Source organism: Colossoma macropomum, unplaced genomic scaffold (assembly GCF_904425465.1).
Source record: "Colossoma macropomum unplaced genomic scaffold, Colossoma_macropomum, whole genome shotgun sequence".
Lineage (NCBI taxonomy): Eukaryota > Metazoa > Chordata > Actinopteri > Characiformes > Serrasalmidae > Colossoma > Colossoma macropomum.
In genome coordinates this window covers 17,742,153-17,762,450 of record NW_023494809.1, presented here as the reverse complement: position 1 = coordinate 17,762,450, position 20,298 = coordinate 17,742,153, and the positions used below count along the sequence as shown (strand labels likewise).

General features: G+C 36.0%; 1 protein-coding gene across 1 annotated transcript in view; it reads right to left on the bottom strand.

Annotated features, from left to right (window-relative positions):
- The window catches only part of LOC118798546 (polycystic kidney disease 1 like 1), a 40,272-nt gene that overhangs the window by 5,778 nt on the left and 14,196 nt on the right, over nt 1–20,298 (bottom strand). The window contains exons 19-39 of the mRNA XM_036557925.1: nt 19,939–20,131; nt 19,079–19,294; nt 17,273–17,521; nt 17,070–17,186; nt 16,781–16,932; nt 16,339–16,439; nt 14,570–14,765; nt 13,368–13,451; nt 13,068–13,275; nt 12,353–12,459; nt 11,989–12,211; nt 10,452–10,625; nt 9,477–9,593; nt 9,147–9,216; nt 8,280–8,407; nt 7,347–7,479; nt 6,891–7,029; nt 6,702–6,786; nt 5,369–5,557; nt 4,837–4,955; nt 326–560 (exon numbers count right to left, since the gene is read on the bottom strand). Coding sequence (XP_036413818.1) covers nt 326–560; nt 4,837–4,955; nt 5,369–5,557; nt 6,702–6,786; nt 6,891–7,029; nt 7,347–7,479; nt 8,280–8,407; nt 9,147–9,216; nt 9,477–9,593; nt 10,452–10,625; nt 11,989–12,211; nt 12,353–12,459; nt 13,068–13,275; nt 13,368–13,451; nt 14,570–14,765; nt 16,339–16,439; nt 16,781–16,932; nt 17,070–17,186; nt 17,273–17,521; nt 19,079–19,294; nt 19,939–20,131 — 3,235 coding nt within the window. The remainder of the gene's footprint in view (nt 1–325; nt 561–4,836; nt 4,956–5,368; nt 5,558–6,701; nt 6,787–6,890; nt 7,030–7,346; nt 7,480–8,279; nt 8,408–9,146; nt 9,217–9,476; nt 9,594–10,451; nt 10,626–11,988; nt 12,212–12,352; nt 12,460–13,067; nt 13,276–13,367; nt 13,452–14,569; nt 14,766–16,338; nt 16,440–16,780; nt 16,933–17,069; nt 17,187–17,272; nt 17,522–19,078; nt 19,295–19,938; nt 20,132–20,298) is intronic.

Genomic DNA, 20,298 nt, shown 5'->3' with positions numbered 1-20,298 from the left:
TTTCAACTGTAGCTGAAATGTTTTCGCTGAATATCCTTTCATGACATGTATGATACTCAATTCCTTGAATCAAGTCATTATTAATTGATATAACTGTGATTAGCATTGATACTAATTCAGTAGTCAAACTACACGTCATGTTTAATTATTCAAAGGGAAACGGTGGCATTGTTTCAGATAAGAAATAACATATGCTCATTGCCAGCTGCAATATCTAATCTAACCTTTGGAATTAATGCTGCCACAATCAGCCTCAATACTGCTCAAACTATCATACGTCATGTGATACAGTAGATAAGATAAGAAGCAGCCGTCGTTTTCCCACCTCTGCAGCCATAAGCCAGTAATCAAGGGCAGTGGCTGAGTTATAGAGCTGTGTGGAGTGGACGAAGACTGTAGGCTGAAAGCCTCCTATGGGCGGTTGTTCTTCCAGCATAGTGACCGTAGTAAAGAGATTGTAGGCAGGGCTGTATAGGGTGAACTGGACTATCATGGCTTTGGTGTTACGGTCCGTCCAGCTTGTAGCGCTTAGCTTCTGAAGTGTGCGGGACACTTCAGACCTGCAAAATAATAGAAAACACCAAAGATATGTTTGGCCTTCAGAGCAATTAGTTCTTTAGTTAGGGCTACATGATATGAAAAAAATGGTACATACATCATGACATAATGTGAGTGTGATATGCCTTGCAATATATTTAAAAATGGAGTTGGTCAAGTGATATGATTAAAGACTGGCTTGCATAATTTTGACCAAAGTTATTTACTTTTGGCTTACACGTCTCAATTCCTCAAAACACCCACAGAAACTCACCTGGAACTATAATTGGTCAGGACTGTGATTGATTAGAGATCTAATTTGCATATTCTAGTATTGTAGCTCAGCACGATGTAAAATATTGTGATAATGATTAACAAACAATATATAACTCAGTATTGTACTGTGCTGTTTTAACTTGTGGGTAACTGGTCCATTTATCATGATTTATGTTAAATCAGCTATGTTAAAATATTTTCACATAAAAAGTAACAGATGACTTGCCAAACCTCAATATTTTCTTTCCTGTATTCGTTTTTCTTTCTCATTACAAAGTTATGTGCATCTAATAAACAGCTTTGTGAACAAGCCCTCTTGTGTGCAAAAATAACAGTTTTGTGAAGTTAACTATGCAATGATTAGGCTGAGACTAGTTTGAGGTGGTTGTAATTTAGCCATGTGTAGGTTCACTGGTGGTTTGGATAGTAGATAAAATGGCTACATTTGTGTTGTAGATATCATGACCCCTGGTTCCCATCACCACCACTGTAAATAAATCTGAGTCAGTAAGTTTCTCTACATTGAACCATTTCTCATCAAACCACTCTAACTGACTTTGTTTACATCTCAACTATTGAATTAGGCAGAAATGTTGAACAACTGCTGGAATTTCTGACATGAACATCCCTTCAAGTGGAAACTTTTGAAACATTTCTGATATCCCAACTTTGTACTACCTGACCCTTTCATTATATTTCATTATGTGGTCGATGGTGCATAATTCTTAATTTTTATAAATGTACCTTTTAACAGTGAGGGGAAACTGTACACTGTGCAAGCAATACTAAAGTATACCAGGTAACTGAACTACAATTGATTAGGCTGGCTAGCTAACACTGTTAACAACTGCAAAAGAACTTTAACACAAAACATCACAATTAGTGAGAAACAGAACCATGTGACAAAGCATGTGAAGGCAGCATGAAGTAGTGAAGCAATGTTTTTGCAATATTGTCGTGTGCTTGGAGTAAAATTTTGTTATATTAGGGTTACCTTTAAGAAATTAATCACTTTTTTAAAGTGATTTTTTGGTCAGTTTAATTTTTAAGCATCACAAAATGTGATAAAATTTACACAAAGAAGGCAAACATTAATTTAAAAATCATGAAACACTGAAAAATATAAGTGTAGACTGATCAGTTCTAACCTGTTTTTTCCTAGATGGACATGAATTCCTGCTCCTTCATAGCATCCTAATTTCCCACACAGTTGTGGTCTGTTGGACAGACCTGAAAATCTGCAAATCTGGAAAAACTAAAAGGAAACATGTCAATACTAAGTTAGCTTTTGTGACTAGGTTTTGTAAACTTGAATTTTTAAAACAATATGATTTTTTAAATCAATTAAAACGACTGTCTCTGTTTAAATTGTGAATCTAACAGTTCTTCAGAGCTAGTCATAACAATTTACCTGAGACAATGAGTTTGTATAGTCCATCTTTTTAATGACTGGATCTCCAATGCGAGAGAAAGTTCCTCTCAATGTTTTTGCCTGTTAATATGAGAACATCAATGAAAAAACAGACAGTGATGTACAAACCGAATTCCAAAAAGTTGTGAAGGTATGTGAAATGATAAAAAAAAGAAAGCAGTGATTAGTAGATTCTGTTCAATCTGTATTAAATTAAAAACAGTGCAAAAACACTTTTTTTGTAAATAAACACTCATTCGATATCTGAAACCTGCATCACATTCCAAAAAAGTTGGGACAGGACCATATCTATCATGTTACGCATCACTTTTCCCTTTGACAGCATTTAATAAACATTGGGACATTCAAGAAAAAGCTGATCCAGTTTTGAAACTGGGATTTTTTGGTATTCTTCAGTTATACAAGTCTTCAGATGTGCAACTGAACTGGGCCTTTGTTGTTGTATTTTGAGCTTATTAACAGTTTAAAATTGCAGAAAGGCCAGCCTAGACCCCACACTCTCTGATTACGCAGCCATGCTGTTGTAATGTGCAGAATGTTTCTTGGCATTGACATGATGAGATAAGCATAGATGTCCCTGAAAAAAGATGTCGTCTACAAGGCAGATTGTGCTGCTCTAACATGTGTTTGGCGTTGATGGTGCTTTCACAGATGTGCAAGTTACCCACTAACACCCCCCTATACCCTATGCTGGCTTTTGAGCTTTACACTGGTAACATGCTTGTCCTTTTCTTCTTTGGCCTATAGAACTTGACGTCCATTAATTCTATAAAAAATCTGAAAGGTGACTTGTCAGACCACAAAATATGTTTTCACTGTGCATCAGCCCATTTCAGATGTGCGCTTGCACAGAGAAGTCGGTGGCATTTCTTGACATTGCTGAAATATGGTTTCTGCTGTGCATTGTACAGTATTAACTTGAACTTGTGGATGCAGCGATGAACAGTGTTATGTTGTTAAATTATTACATTATTCCTGAGCCCATGCAGTGATATCCATCACAGAAACATTCCGGTTTTTATTGCAGTGCCATCTGAGGGATCAAAGGATTTGTTGGGGTTTTTTCCAGATTTCCTGATTTTTTATAATATTATGAGGATATAATATTATAGAGGATGACATACCTTAAATCCTCGCAGTTGCTTGCTAAGGAATGTTATTTTTAAACAGCTGAATTTTTTGATGATGCATTTTTGGCAAGCCTCGAGTATTCATTGCTCATAAACGACAAGGCCTTTCCTGGATGCTCCTTTCATGCTCAAGCATATTACAATATTACCTGTTTAGGATGGTTGTTTGGAACAATTCACAATGTTCCTAGTCTTAAATTGCTCTTGTCATACTGTTTTAGGAATGTGTTGCAGGCATCAGTTTCATAATGCACACATATTTACAAAAATAATTGCTAAGGTAATTGATAAGGTAAAGCATTACTTGTCTTTGTATTGTTTTTGTTCAAATACAGGTCGAAGTGGATATTTTCGAATCACTGTTTTCTGTTTTTATCTGTATTCAACATATGGTCCCAACTTTTTTGGAAATGGGTTTGTGTTTCAGGATTACAGAAAACAGAAACTCTTATTAGTTTTCAAAGCTTACATTGTTTTCCATCCCATCATAAGATGTATTCTGTTGATAAAGCCCATCTAGAATAGCAATTTCTGCCCAGTTCCACCAGGCCTCAGGTTTCTGAATGGAGCTAAGCGGTCTGTGCAAATACCTGCAATTTAAACAAAGTGTACTGGCATGTCATTGCTGTCACAGAAAGAAAAAAAATATCTCCATGTTTGTCGTTTTTTACTTTTAAAGTGACTTGGGAAAACATCTTGTTCCATTAAATTCAATTACAATTGAAGGTTTTTTTCCTTCTCCTGTAAAGTGATGATACCAATGAAATTAGAATGTACAGTATTTTAGCTGCTACATGAAAATAGTGGAATTTACCTTGAAAATAAAGTTGTGACCGCCTGATTTAAATAAAACATATCATTAGAAAACTTTCCATAAGCCACGAAGCCAGCAGTTGACAAGGTGATCATGTACAGCATCAACTCCCTGTGAGAACGAGATAACATTTTAATGTCAAAACCCTGAATTAACCCCTAGGCCCTAGGCGTATTATTCAGATATTAAAAGTTAATTACTTTTAAGTTTAACTTTAAAAGTTCATTACTAATATTAATATTATAATATATCAATACTTTAATACTATAAAACTAGTTAGCATTAATAACAATAATAAGAGTAAGTATAGCACTAATATTTCAACAATATTAATAATATTAACCATCCTAATCCTAGTCACTAAGACCGTAAGAAAAATGCTGTCAAGACATGCCAACAAGACAGGTTGTAGGGTATTATCACAGTGAGAAACAGCTTAAATCCCTTAAAATACAGACTTATTATTCAATGACTACCATGGCACTAACATGTAAGGTAGGTATATATGAGAGTCAGGAATTAGGCCTACATATGGACCTTTACAGTTTAAAGAGCTTTTAGCTAAAAAGGTTTAAGCCTGTTTTAGTGTGTGTGTGGTTTTGTATAGTATCTGAATATTAATAATGATGATGAAGAAAGAGAGTGACCTTATAGTTTTCTTAATGAGTGTCCTCTTTCTAATTTGGCGTCTCACACATTTTAGCTGTGTTGAAGTTGGTGGGCGAGCGAGCCGCAGGTATCTCTCTCTCTGACGAGACGCCAGCACCTGTCAATCAAACACACCACTGAATGAACTAAACTGATATCTGACACAGAGGCACTTCAATAGACATATCACATCATAAACAGAAACACATACATTAGAATACTTTGCATACTTTTTTTTTTATTTAAAGAGCCTGTCTAGCCATGTTTAAATTTTTGCTTTAATAGGAAAGACACGCCATGGAAAAAGCGTTTACTGGAAAAAAGGCTGGAGTCAGCCCTGCTTTCTCTGCCAGTTCATAGTAAAAACAATAGTTAGAAGGACTTTAGGAAAATATTCTGACTAATACTGCATGCCAATATAGGTTATATTAACTTCAGTAATATGAGCAACGTTACATATCAAAAGTATAAGTACATTAAGTTCAACATTAAATGCATTTAAGGATCAGAGTGACAGTTCATGATCTTTACCTTCTCATAATACATACTGATCTCCTCAGGCTGATGGTGGGAGCAGGATGTGAAATGCTTGTGGAAACATACTCTGCTCTGCTTATTCTGTTTCAGCAGCTCAGTTACAGGCTCATCGAAAGCAGAGCTTTGGTAAAAATAACTTAGCTCTTTACACCGCAGAGTCGCGCAGATCGCAACGATAAGAATCTGCATCAGGGAATTAAAACACAGCTTCACAGTTATGAACTGAATACTGCACTAAAAAAGGAAAGCATTAAATATACTTCTGTACATAATTTGCATATTAATAAATATAGGATAATATTTATACATTATCAAATTCAACATAATAAAATATTTTGGCCTAAATTGTATTTATCACTACCCTGTGATGCAATGATGCACAATGTCTACATTTCTTTTCAATATTAATAAAAATTAATTACATGAGTACAATTTTACTTTTGTCTTTTACTTTATTTACTTTGGGCAATAGTTAATATCACATATTTGATTCATGTGGGAATGAGTGGTTTGATGTGAAATGATCAATTCAGAATTGTTTACAGTGGTGGTGATAGGCATTTAAAGCTTGGTTGGATATAAGAAAATGGTTAATACTGACTTAAAGGGCCCATATCCCACTATTGTACTTTTTTATTGCGTTTTATTTGTCCTCTTATAATGTCCACTTATATAAATAAAAAAAATAATAATCTTTATTTATATATGTAGCACTTCATGTGGCTGCTAAATAAGGCTTGATAGTAATAAAGGAAATTGTAAGTACTAATTTAAAACCATACAAGAAAATGACTCGGATCAAATTAAAAAGATAAATTACAAGAGACACAGATTTTTAATTAAATGCTTTTTGAATGTTTCTTAAAGTGTTATATGCATTTAAATATAGATGTTTTATGACATATAAATGTCTTAAAAATATAGTTTTATAACATATACATGGTTTTATGTACCATCTTTTATGTACTTGATTATTTTCCAACCATTTTCCTCTCTTTATACTGTATGTCTTATATATCCTTGGTGGTTCTGCATAGTAAATAAAATGACTATATTTGTGTCATAGACATTGTAACCCCTGGTTCCTATCACCACCACTGTAAAGAAATCTGAGACAGTACATTTTTCTATAATGAGACATTTTACATCAAACAACTCTGAACAACTTTGTTTACATCTGTGTGACTGAATTAAACAGAAATTTTTAAAATTGTGAAATTTTCCTTTTAAATAGTGATACCACAAAACATGTGTTGTTGTTTAGCCCATAAGTGCTCCAGTGAAATGCCTGAAGCTGAAACAGCATAAGTGTAAATGATGTGTTTACCATTGCTGGATGTATTGCAAAAGCACAGAAGAGCAGAGAGAAGAAAACAGACTGAATCCAGAGAAGACTCTTTGTAGAGTTGAACCTGTGAAGGAAAATGTTAACACTTTCAGTTAATTTGCTGTGATGCTTTACCGTCATTGCTCTAAACACAAAATGATGGGGAAATCATTAGTACTAAGGACCTACTTTAATCCCAGAATTGCAGTGATGATCATGAAAGTGAGACACAAACACAGCCAAACAGCCCATGTTGCATAGTAGCACCACACCTGCAGAGTGTTGGTCCTGCTTCCACAAGACGGATGATTCTTTGAGGAATCTTTTACTGCAGGCACAAAATGAAATACTTAATCTACTTCAGTTCAATCAAAAAATGAATATTGCAGATTCATATTGCATTACAATACTCCAAATTTATTACTGTCAGACTGTAAAACTACACACACTGTGGATTCATAATGGATTACAATCACAGATTTTATCACTAATCACCTAAATTATAGAGCCTTCCCAAGTAAAAGTAACGCAGCTCCAGTAGGGTTTTAGTCTAATATATGATGAGTATAAAAAAACCTGTAGGTGAGCTTGATTGTAGATTGGACAGGCTGTGTTTGAAGCTTTGGTCTTGTAATTTCTCATTACTCTCAGGGATGTTTTCTTCAATGATTTCAATGCAAGAGCTGGAGTCCGTTGTTCTCTGAAGTTTTGAGTCACTGGCCAGTTTGTTGCAGGTTACCCAAGTAGAATCATGGTTATATTTCCAGTCCTGGATCCCCTGCAGTTGGACACATTAAACATTTAATTATGCAAAACCAAATCTGATCCACCTTGTAAAACACAAAATTACTGTAAAATCAGTCAGAACCGGTATCATTTCCTTCAAAAGGAATGTAAGTCATCTTAAATTATGATGTGGGTAATTCATTGTCCCCAGTTAGTAACTTTTAATGGTATATTCAGTAATATGTAAAAGTTTGGGTGCCCCTGGTCCAATAACATTTTATTCATTTTACTGATTTTACAGAGAATACACTACTCCATATTTTAATGCACAATTACTGCGCATTTGCTGAATTGAACACATTGGAGGAAAAATAAAACATTAATGGGGCCTGTGCAAAAGTTATAGCCCATTTTATGTTTTATGTTTATTGTTTTCTTAGCAAATAAATAGAAATTGTGCACTAAAATCTATATTTAAGTTTGTTCTTTGTAGAGGTAAGAAAATATTCTGTGACAAAAATGACTAACTTAAAATACTGTTTGCATAAATAATTAACCCCTGTTCTGTGGAAGCACCTACTTTACACACCTGAAAGATATTGCACTAGTGAGGACACAATTGGCCTACAATTGGTCTCTACTTGTGAATCATTAAAAAAGTATACCTTTACTGGGATAAAGACTCTCTTAAGTCAAGCACCATTGATCAGACTATGAATCTAAAGACTGAAGACCACTTTAAGGCAATCAGGGATAAAGTTATAGACATGCACAAAGCAGAAAGAGGCTACAAAATAATATCCCAGTGAAGACTGTTGGATCAATTGTGAGGAAATGGAAACTGCACCATACCACCCAGGCTCCGCTTAGATAAGGTTGTCTGTCAAAAGTCAGCATCAGAGCAAAAAGGGGACATGAGAGGGAAGCCACAGAGAGGCCAACAATCACTTTGAAGGAGCTACAGAAGTCAGTGGCTGAGACTGGAGTGAAGATGCACCAGTTAACAAAATCAAGAGTTTTGCATACAACTAGCCAATGTGGAAGGATGGTTAGAAAGAAGTCATTTCTAAAGAAAAAAAAATCAAAGCATGTCTGGAATTTGCCAGAAAGCATCAGTGACCACACCAGCCAAGCCTAGTCCAACCAAGAATCTGTGGTACTATTTGAAAATCACAGTCCATAAGCATCATCTAACCAACCTGAATAACCTGTAGCAAATCTGCCAGGAAAATGGACAAAAATGTCTCCCAAACAGTGTGCAGTGGTGGTAGAAACTCTCAAAGTTGTCACTGCAGCAAAAGTGTCTTTACCAAGTACTTGTCTGAAGGGCTGGAATACTTATGCAAGCAGCATTTTTCTTTTTTTTTCTCTTTTTTTTTAAGATTTCTCGATAAATATTGAATGTTGACTTTGAAAATTTACTTTAAGTGCATGTATAAGTGTCATTTGTAATCCAGATGACTCTGATGACTTTTAAGGGCGATGAATATTTTTGCAAGGCACATATATAAATATGGTGAAGGCACTTCCACAAAAATTGATTCCACTCTACCTCACTTTTTTCTCTGTTCTGTGTCCATGAAAGGTTTGGCTCAGATACGCTACTCCTCAGCAGAAGGGCATCATGATGTTCTGTGAAAGACATGTTTATTATTCTGTGATAGACAATAGGAAGAGCAATAATACTCTTATTGTAGAGGAGATCTTGCTTAAATATACCTTCCACAGTGTAGACATGGGGCAGTCTGACCTTATACTGCTCCCCAGACTTATTTCTGCTTTTGTTTGTCTACAATACAGAAAAATAGGACCATCAATGGCAATATACGAAAAAATACTGCAAGGTCATGCTCACAGGTTCTAGTGGTTCGTATGATATGAAACAGCTTTAACCATTTAAACTGTAGGTGTGTTATTCAGTAACTACTATAAATTGTATAGTACACTTAAAAATAAAGGTTCCTAAACGGTTCTCAGCTTGGACAACTAGGCTGACCAGAACAAGCTGTTGAATACAAAATGCAACCAACTTTGCTTTGTGTTTCTAACCTTGCTGATGCGAAACAGGTAGGATGCCAGAATCCCTACTGGCACCACAGTTAAAGCACACAGCCCTGTTACCACGGAGACTGGTGACACACCAATCAGGCCCAACTCTGAGGAGTACTGACATCATCAGTAACAGAGAGAATAACACATCACTGTTTTAACACGGCAGAACAGAACAGTACCTTAAAAAACATAATCTGAAAAATCATTCTATGTAGCCTAAATTATGCCAGGCATCTTAACAAGACTGAACTCATTTTAAGATTAATTTTGATCTGTATCAACCCAAGCAAGGTATTAAAGGGAAGTTCCATCACTTTTTCAAAATTTCTGCATAGTTTCTGCATAAATGCAAACAAATTCGTTTAGAGTGGTTTGATGTAAAAATTAAACTTCTAAACTCAGAGACTCAGATGTCTTTACAGTGGTAGGAACCAGAGGTCATGATGTCTACAACACAATTCTAGCCATTTTATTTACTATCCAAAACCACCAGTGAAACATGTCTTCTGAGTTTTTATATGTAATGTTAATGAGGGTAAAATAGTGGTAAATGTGAAAAATAAGTTTTCTTTAGGGATTATTTTGCCTTACAGCACCCTGCAGTTACCCCTCCACCATAAAAATATGTTTTGAGCCAAACGTTTCTCAAAACTATCATAAAACAATGTCACCAGACATCAGGCAATGTGTTAATGATCATTTTATTTAATAACGTCCTGTGGGGGAACTTTTAGTGACACTAAACTGTTCAGCTGTCTGGTTTGGATCACCACCACTGTGAACAATTCTGACTCTAGAATGAAGCATTTCACATCAAACCACTCTGAATGACTTTGTTTAAATCACAATGATTTAATTAAACAGAAACTCTGAAAATAGGTGGAATTTCCCTTTAATTTACTGGTTAATAATATAGGTCATATAGGTGTTATATAACAGTTACTGCATGTTTCTGAGAGTAAACTGAGTCACCTGCTCTTCCTGCAGATATATGAGCACTGTGTTTGCACACATGTAGGCTTGCAGGAGCAGAAAACACACACTAAAGCGCTGAGTGTGTGTATGAGTGCTGTAGGATGGACGGCTGTAGACAGACAACCATGGATGGAAATCCTCTAAACACTCCTTCAGCTTCAGATAAAGCATCTGGACAGATGAGGAAATATTAGAAGATAATTATAAACGGAATAATATACAGTACAACAACAACAACAACAACACCAACAACAACAACAATAATAATCTCATATAATAACAGAAAACATAATTAAATACAAATGTTAAACAAAAAGCATATTCAGATACATCAGAATCAAAATCACCATTTAACCACTGTTACAAAATGTTACATTTGTGTTATATTACTGTTACATAAACATTGTACAAAAAAAATGTAAAAATGTAAAGTATTAATAAAAACTTTTATAGAGAAAACATTATATTGAGAATACAATTAACCACTTAACATCCCAGGCTTAATACATGCTAAGGTTTATTAATCAGTAAGTACTTGGACTACATTGCAAACTGCCTGAGTTATTCTTAGATTATAGAAGTGTGTAGTAAAGGTTTGTACCTGCTGGTGGGTCCTGGTCATTTAAGTGGGTTAAAGTAGTAGCTTTTCCACAAACAAACTAATTTCTTAATATTTATTTCAGTATTTAATGTGTCCCCTCTCTCTTTAACTTGATTATAACTTCCATTCTTTTCATGAGATTTGCTTTCAGTTTTTCAAATAAATCTGCAGGGATATTTCTGCATATCTTCAAAGTTCAGTCTTAGAAGTTTGTTTTGAACTTTCTGCTTCTCATGATCCCAATAATCCTAAATACAATCAGTGATGTTAAGGTCTGGACTGGGGTGGTCAGTCTCTGAATCTTCTCAGCAGTGTGCTTGGGGTTGTTATCTTGCTATAGAATACATTTCTTCCCAATCAAGGTAGGTATGTATAATGTATGATGTATTAATATTAGCATTATTTAATAATTACTTATTAGCATTCATGATGCCTTCAAACAAAAACAAATCACCAGCTCCAGATGTTCTCTTCAAACCTGCACTGGTCCTTCACCGTGCTTGGCTGATTGTTGTAGACATGAGTCTTTCATTGCTTCAGCAGTGAACATAGTGACTTCTGTTATTTCCAAAGCTCTCAAATTTAGACCCATCGGCCCATACAACCTTACTTCACATCTCAGATGTCAGGTTTCAGTGTTGTGGTGCAATCTGTATTCTGTTTTGTCCATTTCCTTTTCCCAGTTTTAGGACAGGAAGGAGCAGCAGCAGGTGCACAGAAGTAAAGATCAAATACTGACAGCTTTGATATACTTTGTTGTTGAGGCTTCTGTGTAATTTTTGTTCATTTTGTTTCCTCTTTTTTTCTGATGCTGAAAAAAATAAGAGGTGGTACTTTCTGCTGTTTTCTGACATTTGCACAATATTGTATCGATTAACAAAATTGAAAAATTGTGATCACATCATGCAACATTTTAAAGTGATTCACTCTGACAGCCACCTCTCTGAACGTGAGCTTTTGTTCTAAAGCCTGCAGTCTCCTCTCCACCCGACCGTCTCCTTCATCCACAGCCAGCCAGCACTGAGCCTGGAAGATCCAGCTACAGCCCTGCAGCAGATCCTTCACCAGCACACGGCTCAGAAACCAGCTGGGAGATGAGCCTGAAGCGTCGTGCCACAGATGCACCTGCCATACCTGTCCCAGGCTGCATGGTGTGCTGAAACAATAGGAAGGGAATTAAACATGGATCTGAAAGCAGTGATTCAACAGCATTCATTTTTGAATAATGTGCACTGATTATAATAAAAAATGAATGTTCTGGTTTTGTTAGTTGTTTGGCAGTGGAGGAAGCTGTTACCTCAGGATAAATGTGTTTGTAGAATTGGAGGTAAAGAGTTTGTGGTCAGAACTGCTGAGCTCCCTGGTTTGTGAGGCTCCATTTTCACCATACAAAATGATATAAACCTGAAACAATTAAATTAAGTGAAGTTTACTGTACAGTCAGTGGTCGCTTCATTAGAAACCTCTCTCTTGTATCTGACCCCACAGGTGTTCTTGGCTGTATATTTTTTTTGGATGGTGGACCTTGCACTGACACCATTGCGGCTGATAGACTTGTACCAGCACCACACACTCCAGTGTGTGTCAGTGTCTCTGCTGTGCAGAGAATGGACCACCACCCAAATAATGTCTAGACAGCAGTGGTCCTGTGGTCAGACACTGACCAGGATAAATAGGGGTAAAGGGATGCTGATAAACTGAGCAGCAACCGATGGACAACCACCTGTACTGTACATCTACAGGTGGGTAGGTGTTTCCAATAAAGTGGCCAATGAATGGAAGTACAAGGCTGGTGTTTTTAATAAAGTGGCCAGCAAGAGGAAGTACAAAGCTGGTGTTTCTAATAAAGTGGCCAGTAAGTGAAAGTACAAGGTAGGTGTTTCTGATAAAGTGGCCAGTGAGTAGAAGTAAAGTGTAGGTGTTTCTAACAAAGTGGCCAGTGAGTGGAAGTAAAAGACAGGTGTTTCTAATGATGTGGCCAGTGAGTAGAAGTAAAGGGTTTGTAGTGTTACCTTTGCTGTCATACTGGCTCTAGATCTGAGGCCTGTGTGGATGGTAACAGCGTAGAGGAACTGGTCTGAAGGATCATTATCTGGCAAGAGGAATGATCCTGAGCTCTTCTCCGTACGAACATCAGCGTGTTTACAAAAGACCAACAGCACAGCATACATAGCTGCTGACACTGCTATTAGAATATACAATGTAAGGCTGGAACGAGCGCTGAAAAACACAACAGGGTGGCCCACAGTGTAGATCAGACCCCAGTAATGAAGCTCTGAGGTTAAATGAAGATACAGAGGTGTCATCATTACCTGGTGTACTCAGTGATGTTTGTAACACTGTAATTGCTGTAGATGGTCTGATGTGTAACAGTGAATGATGTCAGGCGGCTGCAACTGAAAGATCAAGAAACAAAATGCTGTAGTCAATATATGTTAGGTTTGTATATTTGAAACTGCACTGAAAAATGATGCATTGAATTCTGTTAGAGAATTGTATAATATTTTATATTCTTTTTATATTGCATGTAATATATTGTAATGTCTACCAGGTCTTGCAGGTGGTTGTTAAGAGTCCCATTTTCTGTGTAGCTTTTAATCATTTTTGAACTCCAGTTTTGGAAACTCCTTGTTTTTTTTCTCTTATTTTCTTCCTAATTATGCAAGTGGATTATGTTATATCTAATCTCCTTAGAAATACCTCCGAAAAATTATACTTAATCATTGTTTTGTCTGGAAATTAAAAAAATCAAAGGTGACTTCTGACTCTTGCACAGTACTGTATTTTTTTATCCATTTGCCAAATTTGTCAGAATGTATCGTCCTATTGCTGTAGCTTACTTTATTGCCAATGTACTTGTGTAGCAGAGAAGTGTCAGGGTGAATATATTATATTTAATGTATAATGTTATTTTTTCCCAATATGTTAAATTCAGCAACTGGACAGTAACCATGCACTAAAATGTTCAGAAGTGTATTTTCATGAGGAAATAATGTACAAATTGGAATCAAGTAAATTTCAATGTGTCACTTTTTCATATCATAAGAAAAAATATGGTGTAAAATGATACATTTTTATTGTTTTGCAAACACCAGCTGCCCATTGTGTGAAAATGTTGTGATAAATTGACCAATCAAAGGTTTCAAAGTGAAGCTTTCATTTCTTTTTAAGTTACCTTTAAATGTTAATAACATTGCGCTTACACTCCAGAACTGTTCGCACCTTTGTGCTCTTGAGTGTGCGCAGATTCTGTTCTATAAGAACAAATCCCAAATAAAAAAAACATTGATGAATGTGAGAATCTTCATGAAAAGTGCATGAGTGGATTTTAAGAAGAAATTTCCTGTTAAGAACAGTTGGTGAATGAGGCACATTGCTCCTTCTGTTTTGGAGGTACAAGGGCTTGTCTTATGACTGCCACCATAATTTAAAATCTGCTTATATGCAAAGTGCCAAGCTGGAAATTAGTTTTACATAAGTTTTAAATGCATAGTGATCAAGGCATGTACTATACCTGCAGTTGATTCTGGTTGTAGAGAAGCCCTTTAGTACAGAACAGCTGTCAGGTCTCCACTCTCTCAGTCCATCCCAGGCCAAACACTGAATGGACTCAATGCTCAGTGTATAGTTCACTGCATTTGCTGTGTACTTATTGATGGGACTTTTATTGTAGTCAGCATTGAGAAGCATCAGATATGCGGTCCCTGCATCTGCCCACCAGATTAAAAAAGACAATGTTTATTGTGCGTCAATGGCATTTCAACATGTATTCTATAATCAATATCTATGCTTTGCAGTGGCGTAATTTGGTTTTACGTCCTTGATTTTTTTTATATCTAAGGGCCACCAAAACTGTCTGTTGACAATTACAATTACATAAGAATGACAATTACAATTTTTTTCACTACCTAAAATATACAGAGTATATTTTATTTAATTAAATGAAAAAGATAGGGCTGTTTAGACCTACTTGTTGACATGTCTTTTTGCCAGCTGCTAAGTAAGAAAGAACTAATAGTTTTTTTCTTTAATTTTGTTTACACTGAGAACCAGATAAAATCATGTGCCATCTGCACAAGTCATTACTAGCACTGTTTAACACAAAACCTTGCAATTAGTTTTTTAATTAGCCTTTTTTGTCTGATCACCACAGCTAGAATAATGGTAATTTCTGCTAGCCTTTATGGGATTCCTTATGTTATGTTAGCATCTTGTGTTAGCAGTGGTGTATATTCATATTTTATGACATTTAAGCCAAGCTCCACCTTAACCACATACATTTGAAACTGACTGGCATGTAGGTAACATGATTTGATAGATATGTCTGTTGTAGTTTTTAGTGGGCAAAAATGAAAGCCTGTCTCTGAATATTATTGGAGCAGTCTGTTAGCCCGTTCAGCTGACTCTAATGAAGGCAGAGTATGTTCCGGTTACAGAGACTATTTAGTGTAGACCAGTTACAGATCCAGAGGAAAGAAATGAAGAGTTCATTTGCAAAAAAACATATAGTTTAATTTTGTAAGTTACCTGTATTTTGTTCAGTTATTTTCACTTAATCAAGACAACCCAACTGCAGTTTGATTGCTATTACCTGGAATGCACAATAAAACACATGATTTATGAAGATTCATTAAAATGCAGAGATGTGTTTTTGCAAATGAACTCTTCAAATATTCTAAATGAGATCTCCTCTTGATCTCAAGTACTTCTCCTTGATAGGGTTAAATCTAGTTTAAAATCAGAGTGAGACTTAAGCCATTTTCTCCTACTTCTGAAATCTGGCTCCTGAGAAATAAAATTGAGATTTTCTCACTTTCATCAAAATGAGGTCATATATATATAGACTAACACTTTTGTGTCTGACTCATCTCACCCCAGTCTTAACTGAAAAAGAGAAAAGTGTAAGATCTCATTGTTTTCTTATATAGCTCTACTCTATATCAGAGAACTTCTTCAGCAAGCTATCAGTGCAGAAGGAGAACTCATGCTTTTCTTGTTCATCACCAGAATTTCTCACAATGAAATGCTTATGTTAATCTCGTCTTTTCTCTTAAGGGGCAGTGTAGGAGAAAGAATTCAGAAATCTAAGATTCTTCATTAATAAAATATTGAGATCTGCTTTATTTCTGTTTAAGAAAGGCATTTTTTCCTCTGAGCCTGTTAAAAGTGCACAAAAGCTCTTTTGGTACATCTACATTCAGAAATGGGTGGTAGAAACCATTTCCCCTACAGCAGTATGCAAGTCCAAAATCTAGAATGGGATAAAAAAAAATGCAGTCCAACCTTTCAGAGATAAAGGGGGCAGGAAGATCTGTGCCATTGTTTCTTTCCAATGATACACTTTCTGTATGTTGTACAAAGTTAGTGTTGGTTTCTTATGCATCCTGTGACAGAAAATATCATCCGAAAAGTGCATAAGGTATCATCAGCCAATATGCCATATCCACCAAAGACATGGGAAAATGTAATCATTATTATCAGTCTGATTGGAATTACAGATGATAATAGTAGCTAGCAGAACTTTTTCTGTGGTTTCAGAGGATAACAGAACTACAGAGGTCAGCAAATGTTCAGCAATACACTAAACGCTAATGATATTCAGTTAAATTGGACTGAAGTCATTCAAACTCTCCATAACACAAATGTAAGGCAGCTAGCACTGGCCCTATGCTCCTCATTTGATTAAATTTGAGAGATGAAAGATATGGTGGAGGTCTTCCTTTACCTCAAGAGCAGCATGACGGGAAATGCGCGCCGTGTTGGCCTGCTGAACTCCACTCTGAGCTCAATGGTCTTCTGCAGGAGCTCAGGTGTGATGCTGAACAGGTGTATGTTCACCTCAGAGCGAGCGAGAGTGAACTTCATGTTTCTGCTCTTCTAGGAAAGAAGTAATCATATTTCAGAGTAATGCGCATTTCACACTCATTCATATGAGGAGCAGGCTTAGGAACCACACACAAAAAACATTAAATAATGAAAATAAAAGAAAGAAGATGTTTCACTGAGAAGTGTACATTTATCTCGTCATGCTTCTGGAACTCCACAACGACTGGAGTGGACAGGTATCTCCATCTTATCTCTTTTCTGCCGGTGCAGTTAAAGAGCTTCACCTCAGCCACGTCTCCATTCAGCTGTAAAACATCACATTACATACATGATGTGGCTTCATAAAGTGAGAGACATGCACTGAAATGATCTGTTATGTTCAACTGTTTACCTGCGCAGGAGTCCTGGTCCAGTGATATGGGTTCTGCCTGTATGATACGAGCTGAGTGATGAAGCATGAGCTTTGTTCATCAGCATTCCTCCCTTGTTTATTGTGCATATCCAGTAGATCAGGAATGTAAAATGTGGTCGTATGAAGAGTTTTCACTGTTGGAGGTGAACCATAATGCTGCCAAGCAATCAGATTCATGGTTGTGGTGTTCACGCTGAACTGTGGGTCTTTGCTGGAATGCATAAACATCTGCAATGGAAAACAGGTTAATAAACATAAAGTTTAGGTTTTAATTCTTACTGTAACCTATAAATACATAATGCTGGAAAAAAACCTTGTATCTCCAAAATGGTAACTTTATAGGAGAAGAAAAAACATACTTTACTTTTAATGTAAGTCAGTGGAACCAGACTTTTGTCCAAGTAATTTTGTGCCATTTCTTTTTGTCCATTCATCATGAAATTTGCACACAATGTAAAGAGCAACAGGCATTTTTAAATTATGTCAAAAACTGAAAAACAACAAAAATGGAGATATGAGGTTTTCTTCCAACAGCAGCGATAATTATCATTACTAGATTAACCCAGTACCTTCAGATAAAATTTCATAGGAGAGGAACGCAGTTAAAAAAGATATATTAATATAATACACAATAATAAATAAATAATATTATATTAAATAATACTGTAATAAATAATAATAGATAAATAATATTTACATTTATATTATTTGTTTTGTAAATATTTTCAGCTTCAATATGCAGATTGGTCTTCTAAACAATTTTCGTTTCCATTTAAACTTAAAATGAGGAAATGTGCATATACCTTTAGGCTTATCCAAACTTGGTATAGTACGGTTTAGTACATAGCACAAAATAATATAATATAGTACAATATAGTATAAAGTATAAAATGATATAATATATTACAGTATAGTATATGGTATAGCAGTGGTCATCAACCTTCCTCCTGGAAATCTACTTTCCAATCTGCATCTAATCAAAAACTTCTGAAGAAGGTAATTAGTTGGAGCAAGTGTGCCAAATTGTGGTTGGAACTAGACTTCACAGGAAGGTAGATCTTCAGGACCAGTGTTGGTGACCACTGTGATATGGATAGTATGGGATTCTCAGCCTTTTCTACCTCAAGGCCCTCCTATTTATCACTAGAAGGCATGAAAAGCACAGAAAAACAAAACCCAACATTTTCATTCAACACAGTGATATTTGGGTGCCTACCCCCACAATATGAAATGCATGTCATTAAAAATGAAATACCAACAGATAAGGGTAACATAAGCTTGTTTTATACCTGAAATTAGGTGGAATGATAGCACATTAAGTGGAATGTTTCTGCAATGCATTTTTAATGCTTGCGAGCAAGTGACTGAAATGGACAATTTTGAATCTAGAAGCAAGGGGCAAAAAACTGACGAACTTGCTTTTTGTGTCATTGCAGAGTTCGTATTATTATTGTTCACCTTTTAAAAACATTTTAGATTTCATTCTTATTATTAAGTCAATTCTTTTTCATTGATTTTATCACAGGGATGGCCCATGATGGACCATTGCTACTTCTCAGTATTGACTCGAGGACCACCAGAGGGTGCTTGTGGTCTGTGGCCCAGTGGGTGAGAAAGACCCTAATAAACTATTTACATATTAACTGAGTGCAGTAACATGCAATAAAGCTTTTACTGTAAAAATGAGCTTTTACTGTAGCACCTACATACTTCTCTCCTTTACACATCCATGACTGATCCACAGCCCACTGACTGCCATCTATATTTCAGTGACATTAATCTTACCAGCACTGAGTTAGTGATGATGTGGAGAACATGTTGTGTCAGTTGGATCCCTGGTCTGGAAGAAGGGATTGGGGCGTCCAGGATATTAGAGAGGACAAACACCACTGCTTTCACCACATTCACATCCAAAATGTGATTCGCAGGCAAGTTGGTCTCTCGCAGAGATGATACATGATGCACGTATTTTGTTACCAGTATGGCACTGTCAAATGTCACCTAAGTAAAGATATTGTATATGGAAACAATCAACACTGTTATTTTGAGGAGGCATTTATTATTTGATCATGAAAAGATCTTTACTCACTTGATTAGAAGTATTCAGAAGATCTGTGAGAGTGTGTAAGATATCAAGCAACAAATCCTATGAGAAAAAAAGTAGAATAAAATACAGAATATGAATTTGACGTTCAGGAGCTAAAAATGTTATATGCAATTATAACATTTGTACACTTGTATATCTGTATGTCTATGTATATTTATTCATATACAGAGAGAGTATATAGTTTGTATATATAGAGATGCCCCTCATTGCTCGCTAGCAGCTCAACATAGAGTCTCAACAATTTACATGCACAGATAGCCAAATGGGTCCTAGTTAATCTGATCACAGATTTGATTATATTAATTAAAAATATACAAGAATATGCTGACTGATATGACTGTCACTGTTACATTTTATACCAACAAATCTGTCGGGCAATATCAGCTGACATTATCGGCCAACTGATATATTGGTCAAGCCCAGTTTTTTCCATTGCACTCTCCAGCCATTCTCCCTAAATATTTGTCATATCTCTCTGGAATGAAATAGAGCAGATGGTACATAATATCAGAGTTCAAAGGCCAGTGAGAGTCGGTACCTTGCTGGAGACGGTCAGCTGACACACTGCTGAAATTAGATCAGCTCGTGTATCTGTCTGCAGTTTCATAGATGATTTTGTGTCCAAACTCAGCCGGTTCAACACCACAGTGAGGAGATAAATGTGGTTAATGATGTCTCTGCTGTTCCTCATCAGCATCAAGCTAGTGAGATTACCTAGACCATAAACAAACCTGCAAAAAGGGACACTTTAGTAACTCTTCAAGGACATTTTTGCCGTAAAACACTGCAGTAACTAGCAATAATGTAACTAGCAATATAATTAGCATGGTGCTAACTACATGCCTAAATCATCACTCAGTTGCTTCAAACACCTTCAAATTGTTAAGTAACTTCTAAT